This window comes from Eleutherodactylus coqui, chromosome 1 (genome assembly GCF_035609145.1).
Source record: "Eleutherodactylus coqui strain aEleCoq1 chromosome 1, aEleCoq1.hap1, whole genome shotgun sequence".
NCBI lineage: Eukaryota > Metazoa > Chordata > Amphibia > Anura > Eleutherodactylidae > Eleutherodactylus > Eleutherodactylus coqui.
This window is the reverse complement of record NC_089837.1, coordinates 190,373,786-190,393,980: the sequence shown is the minus strand read 5'-3', so window position 1 is coordinate 190,393,980 and position 20,195 is coordinate 190,373,786. Positions and strand designations below refer to the sequence as shown.

Below are 20,195 nucleotides of genomic sequence, written 5' to 3'. Positions count from 1 at the left end.
CAGCCCTTAGGACGGACAGAGGCTGGACAAATAGATTTGTTTTCAGTTTTTTTCCACCAAAAGGCAGCACTGCGTATATTCAATGAACATGAGAAGTTTAATAACTGTGCTGTGTCCCTGCTTATGTGTCACAGAACGTGAGGGTAGCAGAGTTATTATAACTCTGGCAGAGCAGGTATTTTTTTCCCAATTAAGGAAAGCAAATGGCGAAGCCAGCAGTAAAGCGTAGCTGGGTGCGTCTGATTTTTACAGGTTGCAGACGCAGCTCACACGTGTCCACCGGCGTTAGGCCGGACAGAGGCAGGACAAATTTAATTATTTTCCGTTTTTTGGCACCAAAAGGCAGCACTGCGTATATTCAATGAATAATAACTGTGTTGTGGCCCTGCCTACACAATTCTTTCCCTGCAGTATCAATGGAGGGTGCAATGCTCTGCAGAGGCGATTTTGAGAAGCAAAAAAAAATGCAGCACAGCTAACAGCAGCCTGGACAGTACTGCACACGGATAAATATGGCCCTAGAAAGGACCGTTGAGGTTCTTGAAGGCTACACTCACTCCTAACACTCTCCCTGCCTATGCAGCACTTCTGTCCCTAATGCCGGGTGCAATGCTCTGCACTGCCGATTTTGAGAAAAAAAAAATTTGCCACTGCTAACAGCAGCCAACACACAGCTATCAGTGGCCCTAATAAGGACCTTTGGGGGGTCTTGAAGCCTACACTAACTACCAATTCTTTCCCTACAGCAGCTCCGGTACAAACAGCACTGTCCCTCATCTAACTCACCAGGCATCTGAGGTGAGCCGCGGGAGGGGACGACTTTTATGTTCGGGTGACACCTGATCTTCCCAGCCACTCACAGCAGGGGGGTGGTATAGGGCTTGAACGTCACAGGGGGAAGTTGTAATGCCTTCCCTGTCTTTCAATTGGCCAGAAAAGCGCGCAAACGTCTCAGGGAAGTAAGTGAAAGTAACCCGAACACCGCATGGTGTTCGTTACGAATAACGAACATCCCGAACACCCTAATATTCGCACGAATATCAAGCTCGGACGAACGCGTTCGCTCATCTCTAGTGACTACCAATTTACAAGTGTGATGGGATATTGTTACATTTTTTGTTGAAAAATCTATTATATAAAATCATTAAAAAAAAAAAAAACAAATAGAAAAAATCTAAAAATATATTAAACGCTTTCTTGGTAGATTCCTGTAACTAATGTTCACAGAACTTGATTTTAGAATTCTGAGGTACAACTAAATTCCCCTTCAAACAGCAATATTTGCGTCAGTGTTTTGTTGAGTATTTCTAAGCCAAAACTAGAAGTGGGTCCAAAACGTGGAGGTGGGGGGATTCCCCCCCCCCCATTATACTTCTCTTTGGGTAGGATCGAGTCCTGGTTTGGCTTACAAGTACAGATGCCAATACTGGCAAAACACTGCCATATGAAGGCTTAAATTTGAGACAGCTTATGTAAGTTAAGGGTGCCTTCAAGAAAATCGTGCAAGATTTGTGCGTTGTGAGACGCCCAAATCTTGCATTAATATGAAACCCATTCACATTAGTGATGCTTTCCTGCATGGCACCATGATGCAGCGCTATGCAGAGAAAAAAATAGCAGCATGTCCTATCGTTCTGTGGGATCCCCCATTGTTTTCAATTGGGCCGGCGGCAGCAGCAGCGCTGGCCCTGTTGACAACAATGGCAGAGCTCTGCGATACTCTGCGGCAGCTGTGACAGCCACGGCGGGGGATTTCTTCATCCCCACAGTGATACGAGGCTGTTTACACATAAAAACGCCTTACATCCAGAGGTTTCACATGGATGGCAGGGCGATATCAGGCCGTGATTCATGGCCCAATATTGCCCTTGCCAGTGTGAAGGAGCCCTAACTGTGACTGAATAGTGATTCACTCTTTTTTTTGCCAATTAACTATACCATCACACAGAGATCGGGTGAATTAATGTTCAGATGAATATTCATTCCTTTTTATTGGTCTGTGTAAAGGCCTATAAAGCTTTCCACCTCACCCCCCCAAAATCTGCTCCTGTATATTGGTCGGTCTATCTATCTATCTATCTATCTATGACAGCTTATTCTAAAAAGCCATCTGAAAGTACAGATACATTTTAACTTCATATCTTCTATGGAAGGAGAGCAAGAAATTGGTGAATAATGATGAAATTCTCTTAATGGTATTAAAGGGAGTACAGAATATGTTTGCAACAATATATTTATCTGAACTAAATATGAACTGTTACCTCTTTTTGGAGAAGAGGAAGATCATCTGCTGTGAGTGTCCTCAGTGCCTGATGATATAACGCAGATGGCTCGTCTTCAAAGCTCTTTAGCATCTAAATAATGTATGCATTTAATTAACTTAATATAACATTAATAATCTGCATTGCATTGACTTTTATGTTCAGTAAATTGCCTAAATAATGTTTTGATTAGACTCTAACTGACTAAAGATATGTGTAAACAATTAAACTGGCCTGGAAAACATACCATACAGTAACTGTAAAGATTCCTCCCTGGATTACAAAGCGCTTTTAACTATATAATACTGTGGACACATGCCATTATATTTATATTTTTCATGTATTTATTCACATTCCTGTGTTTTTTTTCTCTATATATTTACTTTATACTTAGTATACAGTACATAATGAAGAAAAAGATCATCTGCTGTGAGTGTGCTCAGTGCCTGATGATATAACACAACTGGCTCTTCTTCAAAGCTCTATAGGATGTAAATAAAGCATGCATCTAATTATTTGGATATAACATTAAGATGTGCATTGCATTTGGTTTAATGCTTAATAAGTTGCTTAAATGATGTTTTGATTACAGTCTTACTGGCAAAATATATGAGTAAACTATTAAATTGCCCTTGAAAACATAGCATATACAGTAAAGCCTTCTCTCTGGATTACTACTTATATTTACTTTATATAAAGTATACAGTGCTTGACGAACAGTAATAGTGCTTTTACACGGGCCAATAGTCCAGCCTGAACGTTATTTTGAACGCTTATTTGCCTGATAATTTGGCCATGTAAAAGAATCAACAATTAGCTGATGAACGAGCCAATGCTCAGTTTCAGCGGGCATAAAAAGGCTCATTGATCTTCTGTACTTCACCATGTATGAACGGGGAGATGTACAACCAACCTATGAACGGAATTACAATCATTCATCCCCATAAACCAAATCTCAGCCCATATGGAGAAAAATGAAACAAACGCTGATCAATATGTATTTCGATCAGTGATTGTTAGTTAGACTGGATCGAGAACTCGGTCAGTCTAAAAGGACCTTTACATTTCAGTCATTAAGACCTGCCACGTAAATTTCAGTTTATATCAAATTCTACACACCCCATGTTTTTGTTAAAAAATCTGACAAAGATGAATTAATCCAGATTCATTTCCACCTTCATTGTGACCCATTATCTGTACAATCCCATTGAAAAACAAACTGAAATTATTTAGGCTGGATTCGCATGGGCGTATGCGCATATATGAACTCATTTGCGCTATGTATTTAGACATTGGGTGTTGCATTTTGAATGTGCCTCTGCGTTTTTTACTGAACTTTTTGCAGGTGCATAATTTGGCCATAATTCCAAAACATGTTTGGCACAAAGCCAACACTGCGCATCACCAAAAGAACACCATACCCACCGTGAAGCATGGTGGAGGCAGCATTATGCTTTGGGGATGTTTTTCTGTTGCCGGAACTGCGGCTTTAGTCGAAGAGGAGGTAATTATGAACAGTTCCAAATGTCAGCCTATTTTGGCACAAAACCATTAGGCCTCTACTAAAAACTGAAGATACCCGACTTTAAACTGTACTAGCTGGCAGGCCAAATTAGGTACATTCATCACTGGCTCTTTGATTCAGACCTCCCAAACTCAAAACATTGTTAAGTTTTAGCTGGTTTGATGTAAAGTGCCACTCAACTGAAGCAATGGAAACGTGTTCTCTGGAGCGATGAATCAGGTTTTATTATCTGATAGATGAACATGGGTTTGGCAAATGCCTGGAAAACGTTATCTACTGGAAGGATAGTGCCTTTTATAAAATTTGGATGATGGTATGCTGCTGCCTTTCAGTGTCTGGGCTAGGTCCCTTATTTCTAGTTCATGGTAAAGTTAATGCTAAAGTATACAAAAAGACTTCAGACAGTCATATACATCCAACTTTGTTGCAAAAGTTTGGGGAAAGCCCTTTACTGTTCCAATGTACCTTTGTCCCATGGACAAAGTGAGGTTCATAGAGACATGCTTTCATGCATTTGGTGTGGAAGAATTCAAAATGTTGCTTCTAATTTGCAGCAAAACAAAATTTAAATCAATCCTTTCTTTTCCCCATTCCGAAAATGGCCATACACAATAAATGAAAGTCAGTTGAATCCACCTATTTCCAATTCTGATTTCCATGGTGGCCCAACGCTCACCTGACAGCAAATAATGAAGGTAAGAAGGAGTGGGTATATTGTACTTCAAAGCCACCACTGGAGGTGTCAAATAGCCGGTTATTTGCCTTTCCCTATTACAAAAATGCAATACAGAATACAAAAATGCGTGCCCATGTATTGGGGTGAGGTTAGGAGTCGTAGTTGTCTGCCAACAGCTATCTAGAGTGTATGGCTGGCTTAAAACCATCACTCAGAGTAAGCACTCTGAAGGAAAGAATGATGGTTTCATCAATAACTTAGCATTTTGTCATACACTCACTTCTTTGTCTTGTGCCTCTTTTAATATGAGATCTTCTTTCTCTCTTTCAAAGTTGAACAGCTTTTTCTGGCATTCTTTTAAGGGTGCTGAAAGTCGAGTGTACTCTACAATGGCAACAACAAATGCCACCAAAGATGCTGCATCCTCTAAGCTGTATCGGGCTGTTGCTATAGTGATTCCTCCTCCTTTTGTACCTTTACTTTTGCTATGATCAATATGTGAATATTTTTTGGCAGGAGTGATGGATTGAACAGTTGCATCTGAAAAGGTTAAAGTCCAATGTGAGGTAAAAGTCTTGAATATTAGCAATCTAATTTAGTTAGCTAAATTATTAACTTAAAGACTACCTGCACTTTTTTTTCCTAAATGTACAGAATAGACGATACTAAGCATTTTTACAATATTTTTTATTAGCATATTTTGTACATTGTTAAGTTTTAGCTGGTTTGATGTAAAGTGCCACTCAACTGAAGCAATGGAAACGTGTTCTCTGGAGCGATGAATCAGGTTTTATTATCTGATAGATGAACATGGGTTTGGCAAATGCCTGGAAAACGTTATCTACTGGAAGGATAGTGCCTTTTATAAAATTTGGATGATGGTATGCTGCTGCCTTTCAGTGTCTGGGCTAGGTCCCTTATTTCTAGTTCATGGTAAAGTTAATGCTAAAGTATACAAAAAGACTTCAGACAGTCATATACATCCAACTTTGTTGCAAAAGTTTGGGGAAAGCCCTTTACTGTTCCAATGTACCTTTGTCCCATGGACAAAGTGAGGTTCATAGAGACATGCTTTCATGCATTTGGTGTGGAAGAATTCAAAATGTTGCTTCTAATTTGCAGCAAAACAAAATTTAAATCAATCCTTTCTTTTCCCCATTCCGAAAATGGCCATACACAATAAATGAAAGTCAGTTGAATCCACCTATTTCCAATTCTGATTTCCATGGTGGCCCAACGCTCACCTGACAGCAAATAATGAAGGTAAGAAGGAGTGGGTATATTGTACTTCAAAGCCACCACTGGAGGTGTCAAATAGCCGGTTATTTGCCTTTCCCTATTACAAAAATGCAATACAGAATACAAAAATGCGTGCCCATGTATTGGGGTGAGGTTAGGAGTCGTAGTTGTCTGCCAACAGCTATCTAGAGTGTATGGCTGGCTTAAAACCATCACTCAGAGTAAGCACTCTGAAGGAAAGAATGATGGTTTCATCAATAACTTAGCATTTTGTCATACACTCACTTCTTTGTCTTGTGCCTCTTTTAATATGAGATCTTCTTTCTCTCTTTCAAAGTTGAACAGCTTTTTCTGGCATTCTTTTAAGGGTGCTGAAAGTCGAGTGTACTCTACAATGGCAACAACAAATGCCACCAAAGATGCTGCATCCTCTAAGCTGTATCGGGCTGTTGCTATAGTGATTCCTCCTCCTTTTGTACCTTTACTTTTGCTATGATCAATATGTGAATATTTTTTGGCAGGAGTGATGGATTGAACAGTTGCATCTGAAAAGGTTAAAGTCCAATGTGAGGTAAAAGTCTTGAATATTAGCAATCTAATTTAGTTAGCTAAATTATTAACTTAAAGACTACCTGCACTTTTTTTTCCTAAATGTACAGAATAGACGATACTAAGCATTTTTACAATATTTTTTATTAGCATATTTTGTACATTAAAAAAAAAACACTTCTGCTATGCAGCTAGTCGAAGAGAAATTTGTTAATACCTAGCTGCATAACAGGCATAACAGTAGATGGCGCTGCATCCAGATGTGTCTGCACCTAATCTCAATAGAACAGATGTAGACACAAGAGTTCTGTTGTGTATAACAGTGTATGAAGAAGACTCTGTTAGGCTGGGGTCACATGGAACGGCGAACTCGCAGAAATTTTGCGGAATGACCGCGCCAAAAAAATCGCAAGATTTCCGCGGGATAAGTGCAGCTTCAAAACCCGCAGCCTATAGCCACGTGTTTTGAAGTGGTTTTGCTGCCTGCATTTCCACTGCGGCCATCTCCTCCCATAGAGAGGAGAGAGGCCGCTGCGGAAATGAAAAAAAATTGACATGCTGCGTATTTGTTTTCCGCACAGCTTGGCTGCAGCGTGTGGATGAGATTTTTGCAAAATCTCGTCCACTTTGCTGGCTAATTCCGTGATTAGGAGCCGCGGGCAGAATTGCCCTGCGGATATTCCGCACAGAAATTCCACTGCAATTATACTTATTTATCTGTAATGTTGTGGCCCTACTCTGTCTCGCCACCCCCATGTACCTTACTGTCCTCCCCACTCATATGCCGCCACTGCCCTGGGCGCTGTGAAGGGAAAACGTTCTGTGCTCCAGACGGTTCATTCCTCTCACAGCGTGCCCACTCCATGCCTGACCCGATATGCTGACAAGGGTTCTCAGTGTAAGGTTGTGCACAGGGTCAGGGAAAATCCACATCACCATTACACACTAAATGGAAAATTGTTGTGCAAAACAGTGAGACTATGGGACTCTCTGCCTCAGGACATGGTGATGGCAAATTTGATAAAAGAGTTCAAGAGGGGCCTTGCCACCTTTCTTGAGTGTTACAATATTACATGTAATAATCACTAATTACTTCAGAAGAGTTGTTGTTCCATGGATTATTCCGGTTGCCAGACTTGAAGTCAGGAAGCATTTTTCCCCCTTAAATGAGGGAAATTGGCTTGTACCTCATTGGGCTTTTTTGCCTTCATCTGGATCAACATTGGAGGAATATTAGGCTGAACTAGATGGACATATGTTTTTTGTCAGTCTAACATACTATATTACTGTGTGCAGGTTCTGGACTTTGGGATTTGAGCACATTGTCTATCAGTACAGAAAGCATAAAGACATATTATTCACATGCCCCTCCATATGCAGCCATCTTATAGATGGGAACGTTGTCCATACCACACAAAAAAATGGTTATACAAGGGTGTCTGGCTTCAATAATACTGAAAGCCAAGGCACTACAACAATAAAGACTATATCAGTAAGTGGAAAATAAACATAGTTCAAACCCCTTTTTTTAAATTAGCTAAAAAGTGGCCAACCCCTTCAAGAGTATAGCATCTTGAATATTAATTATACTTACAAGGAGCAGCATTTTCCAACAAGGAACCTTCACCAGTAACTCCGTGGGACCCCTCTTTAGCTTTGCCAAGGTAGGCCTCAACATCTTTCAAGGTCTCGTCTGGAAGCCCGTCTTCCAGCTCGGCAATCCTAGTTAGAAATTTGAACACTATGAACCATTATGATCACTAGCTGCACACTAGAGATGAGCGAGCACCAAAATGCTCGGGTGCTCGTTACTCGGGATGAACTTTTCGCGATGCTCGAGGGTTCGTTTCGAGTAACGAACCCCATTGAAGTCAATGGGCGACCCGAGCATTTTTGTATTTCGCCGATGCTCGCTAAGGTTTCCTTGTGTGAAAATCTGGGCAATTCAAGAAAGTGATGGGAACGACACAGCAACGGATAGGGCAGGCGAGGGGCTACATGTTGGTCTGCATCTCAAGTTCACAGGTCCCACTATTAAGCCACAATAGCGGCAAGAGTGGGCCCCCCCCCCTCCCAAAAACTTTTACTTCTGAAAAGCCCTCATTAGCATGGCATACCTTTGCTAAGCACCACACTACCTCCAACAAAGCACAATCACTGCCTGCATGACACTCCACTGCCACTTCTCCTGGGTTACATGCTGCCCAACCGCCCCCCTCCCCCCCACAGCGCACACCAAAGTGTCCCTGCGCAGCCTTCAGCTGCCCTCATGCCACACCACCCTCATGTCTATTTAGAAGTGCGTCTGCCATGAGGAGGAACCGCAGGCACACACTGCAGAGGGTTGGCACGGCTAGGCAGCGACCCTCTTTTAAAGGGGCGGGGCGATAGCCCACAATGCTGTACAGAAGCAATGAGAAATAGAATCCTGTGCCAACGCCATCAGGAGCTGCACACGTGGGCATAGCAATGGGGAACCTATGTGCCACACACTATTCATTCTGTCAAGGTGTCTCTGTATGCCCCAGTTAGACCGGGCTTTTTAATTCATAGACACAGGCAGGTACAACTCCCTATTGTGAAGTCCCTGTCGACCGACAGCATGGGTGGCTCCCTGGAACCCACCGGCGATACACAAAAATATCCCATTGCATTGCCCAACACAGCTGAGGTAGTAATGTCGTGCTTAATGCAGGTGGGCTTCGGCCCACACTGCATGCCCCAGTCAGACTGGGGTTCTTTACAAGTGGACACATGTAGGTTAAACTCCGTGTGCACCTACAGCATGGGTGGCTCCCTGGAACCCACCGACGATACACAAAAATATCCCATTGCATTGCCCAACACAGCTGAGGTAGTAATGTCATGCTTAATGCAGGTGGGCTTCGGCCCACCCTGCATGCCCCAGTCAGACTGGGGTTCTTTACAAGTGGAAACAGATGCATTTATAATTCCCTGTGGACCCACAGCATGGGTGGATGCCAGGAAGCCACCGGCGGTACATAGAAATATCCCATTGCATTGCCCAACACAGCTGAGGTAGTAATGTCGTGCATAATGCAGGTGGGCTTCAGCCCACACTGCATGCCCCAGTCAGACTGGGGTTCTTTACAAGTGGACACATGTAGGTTAAACTCCGTATGCACCTACAGCATGGGTGGCTCCCTGGAACCCACCGGCGATACACAAAAATATCCCATTGCATTGCCCAACACAGCTGAGGTAGTAATGTCGTGCTTAATGCAGGTGGGCTTCGGCCCACACTGCATGCCCCAGTCAGACTGGTAATATGTACCTTAACAGTAACCGCGTTGGTGGTAATGTGGTGGTGACTGCGGACCTAGTAGCACGGTTTTATTTTGTTGGTTTTCGGAATGTGGCCAGGATTAAGTGGGCCGTGGCGGGGGATGTTTTTGAGGCACTACGTGTCCTCTCCACGTGTCCGTGGTTATATGCACCTTAACAGTAACAGCGTTGGTGGGAAATGGCCTCGCCGCCATCATGTCTTTGGGAAGCCTCTGTTTCCACACCCCAGAGACATACCATTAGCAGCGGTATAGGCAGAGCCCAGAATTAGTAACATTTCAGCCGTAGCATTAGCGACAGGCCCCACTAACATATCACTAGCAGCATTATAGGGGGAGCACAGTCTTAGTTCCATTTCAGTAATAGTAGCAGCCTACACAGGCCCCAGTAACAATTCCGAAGCAGCAGTATAGTGGGAGCGCAGTCTTCGTTCCATTTCAGTAATAGTAGCAGCCTACACAGGCCCCAGGAACAATTCCGAAGCAGCAGTACAGTGGGAGCGCAGTCTTAGTTCCATTTCAGTAGCTGCAGTATAGCCAAGGCCCAAGTTACATTTATGTAGCTAAAGTGTAGGCCAACCCCACACACACTTCTGTACCATGAGTGCAGGCGAAGAACATACAAATTGCTATGATTACACTGTAGGTGAGGGCCCCAAAACATTGGTGTACCAACAGTACTAATGTACCTCAGTAAAAATTGGCCATGCCCAACCAAGATGGCAGGTGAAACCCATTAATCGCTTTGGTTAATGTGGCTTAAGTGGTAACTAGGCCTGGAGGCAGCCCAGTTTAACTAAAAATTGGTTCAAGTTAAAGTTTCAACGCTTTTAAGAGCATTAAAACATATAAAAATTGTTTAGAAAAATTAGATGAGTGAGCCTTGTGGCCCTAAGAAAAATTGCCCGTTCAGCGTGATTACGCGAGGTTTCAGGAGGAGGAGCAGGAGGAGGAATATTAGACACAGATTGATGAAGCAGAAATGTCCCCGTTTTGGATGGTGAGAGAGAACGTAGCTTCCATCCGCGGGTGCAGCCTACGTATTGCTTACGTATCGCTGCTGTCCGCTGGTGGAGAAGAGAAGTCTGGGGAAATCCAGGCTTTGTTCATCTTGATGAGTGTTAGCCTGTCGGCACTGTCAGTTGACAGGCGGGTACGCTTATCTGTGATGATTCCCCCAGCCGCACTAAACACCCTTTCCGACAAGACGCTAGCCGCAGGACAAGCAAGCACCTCCAGGGCATACAGCGCTAGTTCAGGCCACGTGTCCAGCTTCGACACCCAGTAGTTGTAGGTGGCAGAGGCGTCACGGAGGACGGTCGTGCGATCGGCTACGTACTCCCTCACCATCCTTTTACAGTGCTCCCGCCGACTCAGCCTTGACTGGGGAGCGGTGACACAGTCTTGGTGGGGAGCCATAAAGCTGTCCAGGCCCTTAAAGACTGTTGCACTGCCTGGGCTGTACATGCTGCTCGATCTCCGCACCTCCCCTGCTACCTGGCCCTCGGAACTACGCCTTCTGCCACTACCGCTGTCGGATGGGAATTTTACCATCAGCTTGTCCGCCAGGGTCCTGTGGTATAGCAACACTCTCGAACCCCTTTCCTCTTCGGGAATGAGAGTGGGAAGGCTCTCCTTATAGCGTGAGTCGAGCAGTGTGTACACCCAGTAATCCGTAGTGGCCAGAATGCGTGTAACGCGAGGGTCACGAGAAAGGCATCCTAACATGAAGTCAGCCATATGTGCCAGGGTACCTGTACGCAACACATGGCTGTCCGCACTAGGAAGATCACTTTCAGGATCCTCCTCCTCCTCCTCCTCAGGCCATACACGCTGAAATGAGGACAGGCAAGCAGCATGGGTACCGTCAGCAGTGGGCCAAGCTGTCTCTTCCCCCTCCTCCTCATCCTCCTCATGCTCCTCCTCCTGAACGCGCTGAGATATAGACAGGAGGGTGCTCTGACTATCCAGCGACATACTGTCTTCCCCCGGCTCTGTTTCCGAGCGCAAAGCGGCTGCCTTTATGGTTTGCAGGGAACTTCTCAAGATGCATAGCAGAGGAATGGTGACGCTAATGATTGTAGCATCGCCGCTCACCACCTGGGTAGACTGCTCAAAGTTTCGAAGGACCTGGCAGATGTCTGCCAACCAGGCCCACTCTTCTGAAAAGAATTGAGGAGGCTGACTCCCACTGCGCCGCCCATGTTGGAGTTGGTATTCCACTATAGCTCTACGCTGCTCATAGAGCCTAGCCAACATGTGGAGCGTAGAGTTCCACCGTGTGGGCACGTCGCACAGCAGTCGGTGCACTGGCAGATTAAACCGATGTTGCAGGGTGCGCAGGGTGGCAGCGTCCGTGTGGGACTTGCGGAAATGTGCGCAGAGCCGGCGCACCTTTACGAGCAGGTCTGACAAGCGTGGGTAGCTTTTCAGAAAGCGCTGAACCACCAAATTAAAGACGTGGGCCAGGCATGGCACGTGCGTGAGGCTGCCGAGCTGCAGAGCCGCCACCAGGTTACGGCCGTTGTCACACACGACCATGCCCGGTTGGAGGCTCAGCGGCGCAAGCCAACGGTCGGTCTGCTCTGTCAGACCCTGCAGCAGTTCGTGGGCCGTGTGCCTCCTATCTCCTAAGCTGAGTAGTTTCAGCACGGCCTGCTGACGCTTGCCCACCGCTGTGCTGCCACGCCGCGCGACACCGACTGCTGGCGACGTCCTGCTGCTGCTGACACATCTAGATTGCGAGACAGAGGTTGAGGAGGAGGAGGAGGAGGGTGCTTTAGTGGAAGAAGCATACACCGCCGAACATACCACCACCGAGCTGGGGCCCGCAATTCTGGGGGTGGGTAGGACGTGAGCGGTCCCAGGCTCTGACTCTGTCCCAGCCTCCACTAAATTCACCCAATGTGCCGTCAGGGAGATGTAGTGGCTCTGCCCGCCTGTGCTTTTCCACGTGTCCGTAGTTAAGTGGACCTTGCCACTAACCGCATTGGTGAGGGTGCGTACAATGTTGCGGGAGACGTGGTCGTGCAGGGCTGGGACGGCACATCGGGAAAAGTAGTGGCGACTGGGAACTGAGTAGCGCGGGGCCGCCGCCGCCATCGTAGCTTTGAAAGCCTCCGTTTCCACAACCCTATACGGCAGCATCTCAAGGCTGATAAATTTGGCTATGTGGACGGTTAACGATTGAGCGTGCGGGTGCGTGGCGGCGTACTTGCGCTTGCGCTCCAACACTTGCGCTAGTGACGGCTGGACTGTGCGGTGCGAGACATTGGTGGATGGGGCCGAGGACAGCGGAGGTGAGGGTGTGGGTGCAGGCCATGAGACGGTAGTGCCTGTGTCCTGAGAGGGGGGTTGGATCTCAGTGGCAGGTTGGGGCACAGGGGGAGAGGCAGCGGTGCAAACCGGAGGCGGTGAACGGCCTTCGTCCCACCTTGTGGGGTGCTTGGCCATCATATGTCTGCGCATGCTGGTGGTGGTGAGGCTGTTGGTGGTGGCTCCCCGGCTGATCTTGGCGCGACAAAGGTTGCACACCACTGTTCGTCGGTCGTCAGGCGTCTTGGTGAAAAACTGCCAGACCTTAGAGCACCTCGGCCTCTGCAGGGTGGCATGGCGCGAGGGTGTGCTTTGGGAAACAGTTGGTGGATTATTTGGTCTGGCCCTGCCTCTACCCCTGGACACCGCACTGCCTCTTGCAACCTGCCCTGCTGCTTCCCGTGCCTCCCCCTCTGAAGACCTGTCCTGTGTAGGCGTTGCACACCAGGTGGGGTCAGTCACCTCATCGTCCTGCTGCTCTTCCTCTGAATCCTCTGTGCGCTCCTCCCTCGGACTTACTGCCCTTACTACTACCTCACTGCAAGACAACTGTGTCTCATCGTCATCGTCCTCCTCACCCACTGAAAGGTCTTGAGACAGTTGCCGGAAGTCCCCAGCCTCATCCCTCGGACCCCGGGAACTTTCCAATGGTTGTGCATCAGTAACGATAAACTCATCTGGTGGGAGAGGAACCACTGCTGCCCAATCTGAGCAGGGGCCCGAGAACAGTTCCTGGGAGTCTTACCGCTCCTGAGCATGTGTCATTGTAGTGGAGTGAGGAGGCTGGGAGGAAGGAGGAGCAGCAGACAGAGGATTCGGATTTGCAGCACTGGACGGCGCAGAACTCTGGGTGGATGATAGCTTGCTCGAAGCACTTTCTGCCATCCACGACAGGACCTGCTCACACTGCTCATTTTCTAATAAAGGTCTCCCGCATGGACCCATTAATTGGGCGATGAATGTGGGGACGCCAGAAACGTGCCTCTCTCCTAATCGCGCTGCAGTCGGCTGCGATACACCTGGATCAGGAGCTCGGCCTGTGCCCACACCCTCACTTGGGCCTACGCGTCCTCGGCCGCATCCACGTCCTCTCGGCCTACCCCTACCCCTCAGCATGCTGTATTACCAGTGATTTCCAAGCTAGGAAAGAAATTGGCGCAAGCCTGCAGCCAAAATAGAATTTTTGCCTTGTTTTTCAAAGGACAAGCCACACTGCGTCTATTCAATGAATACTACTAAGTTTAATAACTGTGTTGTGGCCCTGCAAATGTGTCAGAGAACTGCAGTGATGCAAAGTTATTGGCTCCAGCAGATCAGGGATTTCCCATGCAGGAAAAAAATTGGCGCAAGCCTGCAGTAAAACGTAGCTGGCTGCGTCTGATTTTTTTTAACGTTCTGCACGCAGCACACGTACCCAGAGCCCTGAGGACTGTCAGAGGCAGGCGAAATAGAATTTTTTCCCTTGTTTTTCAAAGGACAAGCCACACTGCGTCTATTCAATGAATACTACTAAGTTTAATAACTGTGTTGTGGCCCTGCAAATGTGTCAGAGAACTGCAGTGATGCAAAGTTATTGGCTCCAGCAGATCAGGGATTTCCCATGCAGGAAAAAAATTGGCGCAAGCCTGCAGTAAAACGTAGCTGGCTGCGTCTGATTTTTTTTAACGTTCTGCACGCAGCACACATGTACCCAGAGCCCTGAGGACTGTCAGAGGCAGGCGAAATAGAATTTTTTCCCTTGTTTTTCAAAGGACAAGCCACACTGCGTCTATTCAATGAATAATGTATGTCTTCTGGCCCTGCCTACACAATTCTATCCCTGTAGTATTAATGCCGGGTGCAATGGTCTGCACAGCCGGTTTTGAGAAGAAAAAAAAAATGCAACACTGCTAACAGCAGCCTGGACAGTACTGCACACGGATAGATGTGGCCCTAGAAAGGACCGTTGGGGTTCTTGAAGCCTACACTCACTGCTAACACTCTCCCTGCCTAACCACCACTTCTGTCCCTATTGCAGGGCGCAATGCTCTGCAGATCCAATTTTGAAAAAAAAATAAAAAATACAGTGCTAACACAGTACTGCACACTATTAGATGTGGCCCTGAGAAGGACCGTTGTGGTTCTTGAAGCCTACACTAACTCCTAACGCTCTCCCTACAGCAGCTCCAGCACGATAGTACTTTCCCTCAGCTAAGTCACAAGGCATGTGTGGCGAGCCGCGGGAGGGGCCGATTTTTATACTCGGGTGACATCAGATCTCCCCAGCCACTCACAGCAGGGGGGTGGTATAGGGCTTGAACGTCACAGGGGGAAGTTGTAATGCCTTCCCTGTCTTTCAATTGGCCAGAAAAGCGCGCTAACGTCTCAGAGAGGAAACTGAAAGTAACCAGAACACCGCGTGGTGCTCGTTACGAGTAACGAGCATCCCGAACACCCTAATATTCGCACGAATATCAAGTTCGGACGAGTACGTTCGCTCATCTCTACTGCACACTCAAATCCATTTCAGGAGAACACAAAGCAAAGAAAAAGGAAGCTCATATGTGGAGGACGGGGACAGGAGTATTTACCGAAATTGCATAAATATATTTTTTTTTTTAATGAAATAATTTTAACACTCCTGGCATCTATTCAATGTTCACAGGAAAGATAATTTACAAATACTGTACTTTTAGAATATAGCATGCACCTTCGAAATTCTGCCTATTGCCCACTACAAGATACACAAAGGTTCAACAACTATGAAACAGTGAATGTATTTATATTACCAAACTGTAAATGAAATAGATGGGAAGGTTTGATGCATATGATAAAACATTCTGTGTTAGTTATATCCCATATAACATCTGTCCCTGTGGTGCTTGTAATACATTTCATGAACACTTACTGATGTATCATTTCAACAAATTTGCTGGTCTCTCCAATGTGATGTTGTATTTTCTTCCATCTTGCTCTGTCAACCTTTTCAACAGGCTCTTTTATACCTAAATGTTTATTTAGAAATGATTTGCTCTTATTACATATGTATCATGGGTTCTATAAATACACTGTAATAACAAATGTTGTCTGACAGTAATATAAAGAATTGCTGATATTAGTGATTAGCAGACGTTTCAGGATGGCTCATAAGAGCAAAAACGTATTGTGTTTGGGCCAACAATAAAAGAATCACAAAGGCACGCTAATATCGTTGAAGGTTTTTTATTGGATCTGCTGAATTTGTAGCAGTACGACATCCAATTTCAAAATGAATACATTTTTTCTCACCTCGCTTTGAAGGAGTCGATTTGTTTACAGGAGAGGGCCGAAGTCTGTTATTAGCTCTATGTCCTGACTTCTCATTTACAGAAGTAGATGATTTTTGAAGATCATTAATGTTTTCAGATGTAGGAAGACAACTCATCATGACCAATGCCATTTCTAAAATCTTAAGAGACCAAAAGACTCAAATCAGCGTAAATGAATTACAGTCTGTACTGTTACGTATTGTCCTATATCATACTTAGGCCTCAGTCACACGGGCGCATCAGTACCCGTACACCGGCGCCAATGCGCCCGTGTGACTGACAGTTAGAAGACGGCCGCACCTGAAGACGGCCGTCTCTCTCCAGCGCTGGTCATAGAACACATGACCGGTAATGGAGCCGGTCACATGTTCTTCCTCCCGGCGCTGCAGAGAGACAGCCGTCTTCAGGTACGTCCGTCTGCTGGTGTCAGTCACACGGGCGCATCGGCGCCGGTGTACGGGTACCGATGCGCCCGTGTGACTGAGGCCTTAGGGAAATTTAATAACTGATTTCTGAAAATTACTTGTCACATAGTAGTTGAAGTGATAATAGTGCAATCAACATTAAATTAAAGTATTTCTTAAAATATTTTCTCTTTCATACAGTCTTACCTGAGCAACCAAATATGGAGGATTTTGGCATCGGACAAGTCTTTCAACACATGGCTTGTCGACTTTACTACACCAGTGCATCACCTAAGTGTGGTAAATAATGAGAGAGAAACAAGACCGCATGTAAGTATAGCATTACGCTAGGAGCCTTAGGCTACGCTTACACCCTGTAAACCTAATGTGGTATTCACAATGGTGAAATGCCCTTGACCTATATCTCAAAAGTGTCGATAAGGTAAAATGGGAACAACACATGTCAACAGTGTCCACCTGCAATATGCTGAGCCGATATGTGCCAGCATATCTTTTTTCCTCTGTATTAATCCCTTAGAGACCATTCTAAAGGCCCAAACACCTTTTAGTGATTTTACCCATGTGGAGGCTTTATAGCATTATTGTTTTCTCCTAGACTGTCAAAATTATTTTTGCTGCATTTTTTTTTCATCAAATACGTATAGGGCTATTTTTAATACCTTTTTTTCACTGAAATTGTTTTCTGTTTTTTTTTTATTTTGTTAAGAGTAATGTGTACACAAGGTAAAAAAAAATTTTTAATTTATAGTTATTTATTTATTAAAATTATTATATTTACGTTGAAATAAATATATTTTTATTGTTTATTTATTGTTTTATTTGGTAATTTTTACATTCACACTGATTTTTTTTTTCTTCACACTTTTCCACTGTAGCTGAGGCATCAATAGGAGCCCCTTTGACCTGGGAAAACTATGCCCTAGTGTGACAATAGTCCCTGTCAGAGCTGGTTAGGGTTCTGCTATGACCCTGCAGCTCTGATATGTCTGCCTGTGCAGGAAAAGGCAGTGCCACCTCCTGTATTCTCTCAATGAGTGCTATATACCTTGCAAAGAAGAAGGCAGAAGCGCTTAAAGGGGTTGTCCCGCGCCGAAACGGGTTTTTTTTTTATTCAATAGGCCCCCCGTTCGGCGCGAAACAAACCCAATGCATGTGTAAAAAAAAAAAAGTTTAGTACTTACCCGAATCCCCGCGCTGCGGCGACTTCTTCCTTACCTTAGCAAGATGGCCGCCGGGATCTTCACCCACGATGCACCGCGGGTCTTCTCCCATGGTGCACCGTGGGCTCTGTGCGGTCCATTGCCGATTCCAGCCTCCTGATTGGCTGGAATCGGCACACGTGATGGGGCGGAGCTACGAGGACCAGCTCTCCGACACGAGCGGCCCCATTCACCAGGGAGAAGACCGGACTGCGCAAGCGCGTCTAATCGGGCGATTAGACGCTGAAATTAGACGGCACCATGGAGACGAGGACGCTAGCAATGGAGCAGGTAAGTGAATAACTTCTGTATGGCTCATAATTAATGCACGATGTACATTACAAAGTGCATTAATATGGCCATACAGAAGTGTATAACCCCACTTGCTTTCGCGGGACAACCCCTTTAAAAAAAAAATCACTTCTATCTTCTCCTTTGGGTCCTCCACCGTGTCTGACAACTGAGAGCCTGATCTACTCCTCCTAGATTGCAGGAGCAGGAGCTTTAATCCTGCACTGTATATTCTCGGGAGTAAAGCCCAGGGCCAAGTGCCTTATATTTATGGCACTTGTTCCTTGATGGGTTAAATAGTGTAAATCATATAGCTGGAGTAGTAAAAAAAAAATCTGAACCTGCGCGGCTACTACACCCGCAGCTCTAAACTTGCACCTAAAACGCTACAACCTCCTTTCTTTGATATTTGCCATTAGAAGCACGTCCAGAGGCAACCATACACAAGATTGGCAGATTCAGACAACTTTTATCTAATGTGTATGTTCAGCTATATTTCTTTATTTTCTATTAGTCAAGGGCTACAGAACAACTTTGGCCAAAATACAGTACGTACAGCCAAGGACCGCAGTATTGCCTTGCGACATCACACATTAATGGAAGTCAGTGCCATTGTCTTGTCACTTGCAAGTTACCGAAACTTGTTGATCGCAAGAAGTCAAAACTTGATAGATTTATTGCCATCATTGGCAACTACAGATTTTTGTGACAATGTTGATGATGACACAATGGAAGTTTACCTCATTCTTTTTGGATATTTTGTTTCTCTGGAGTTCCTCTAGCTCATCAGCTGCTTTCTCTGTCTTTTGCAGAATATCATGTAGAAATGAAGTTTTACTTGCCTCTTTCATGCGATAAAATGCTTCATCATATTCATCACAACAATCTAGGGTACAAGTAGTACACATGGTAGGTTATACTAACTCCAACTCCAACAAGGTAACCAAACACAGGTCCTTGATGTACTATATTTTGCATTGTATTAATAGTGTTTAGTCCAGGACTGGCTGCATGGATAAATGTATTGTCCTTAGGTCAATTTCGATTGACCTTGTAAGTTTACTTTCTTTTTCTTGCATAATACAGATATAGGGGAGATTTATGAACACTGGCATGTTATATGCCAGTCTTAATCTAAAATGTGGTGGAATTAAATGTGCCAAATTTATTAAAAAGGACACACCACATCATAAATTTGAACATCTCTGGCACATAAGCCAGAAAGTTAAATATGCCAGCTTTCAGATAGCCTAGATTTGCCCTATAATTTGCACCAGTTTCTGTCATAAATTATAGTAAATTCCTCCCATAGTATGCACAGAAGTCAGCAGCACACTAAACATATAACGGCTTAAAAATTCTATCTATGGTTCACTGCCTGCAAAACTGTACTGTAAAGTCAAAAAAAATCCCCAAATCCCACTTTGGACAATCACAATAGAAAAAAGGGAAGTTACAGCATCCATGCATGTGTGTGGCAGAATTTTGCACCTGCGTGGATGCAGCCAATTCCATTTTTTAACCCCTTAGCGCTATATGATGTACGTTTGTGCCCTAGTCGGCTGGTACTTGCTGCAACAGGATGCAAACTTATTCTTAGGTTGTGCATCTGGGACCGGTGGTTCTACAGGTTTCCATGAGCACAGCTTCACAGGTAAAGGTTGATTGAGCTGGCTGGGTGTGGTGTTTCTTCAGCCAATCCCCTCTAGTCTGCTGCATTTAAATACCAGCATCTCTTGGTAGAAGGTGCTGGTCATTGTACTCTGTTGATACACTCTATGTTAATCCCACTCAGAGCTGGTGTTATGCATGCTTGTCGGAAGTGTCTCTCCCACCTGAGGACGGTCTGGACACCTGTTGTCCCTCCCCCCCTTGCATTCTGGGGTGCATGCATCAAGCATTGAGTGGTACAGTGACTGCACAGGTTCATACACCTGCAGGTTTCTCCCTATCCCTTTGTAGGTGCAGCCTCCAGACGTCTGATGTCTTATGTGTGTGTCAGATGGGTGATGTCCGACACTGTTCCCTGTTATGTCAGCATGGTGGCTGACTCTCTATCCCCTTGGTTGAGGACACTTGGACTAGCTATAGTTTGCTATCTGTATGCATGGGAGTTCTGGGTG

The 20,195-nt window shown here is 45.3% G+C and overlaps 1 protein-coding gene across 1 annotated transcript in view; it reads right to left on the bottom strand.

Annotated features, from left to right (window-relative positions):
• LOC136572709 (uncharacterized) overlaps nucleotides 1-20,195 on the bottom strand; it is a 346,665-nt gene that overhangs the window by 63,308 nt on the left and 263,162 nt on the right. Inside the window, exons 76-83 of the mRNA XM_066573580.1 lie at nucleotides 18,813-18,958; nucleotides 16,769-16,852; nucleotides 16,138-16,297; nucleotides 15,758-15,854; nucleotides 7,845-7,972; nucleotides 5,981-6,246; nucleotides 4,743-4,750; nucleotides 2,262-2,343 (exon numbers count right to left, since the gene is read on the bottom strand). Of these exons, the coding sequence (XP_066429677.1) occupies nucleotides 2,262-2,343; nucleotides 4,743-4,750; nucleotides 5,981-6,246; nucleotides 7,845-7,972; nucleotides 15,758-15,854; nucleotides 16,138-16,297; nucleotides 16,769-16,852; nucleotides 18,813-18,958 (971 nt within the window). The remainder of the gene's footprint in view (nucleotides 1-2,261; nucleotides 2,344-4,742; nucleotides 4,751-5,980; nucleotides 6,247-7,844; nucleotides 7,973-15,757; nucleotides 15,855-16,137; nucleotides 16,298-16,768; nucleotides 16,853-18,812; nucleotides 18,959-20,195) is intronic.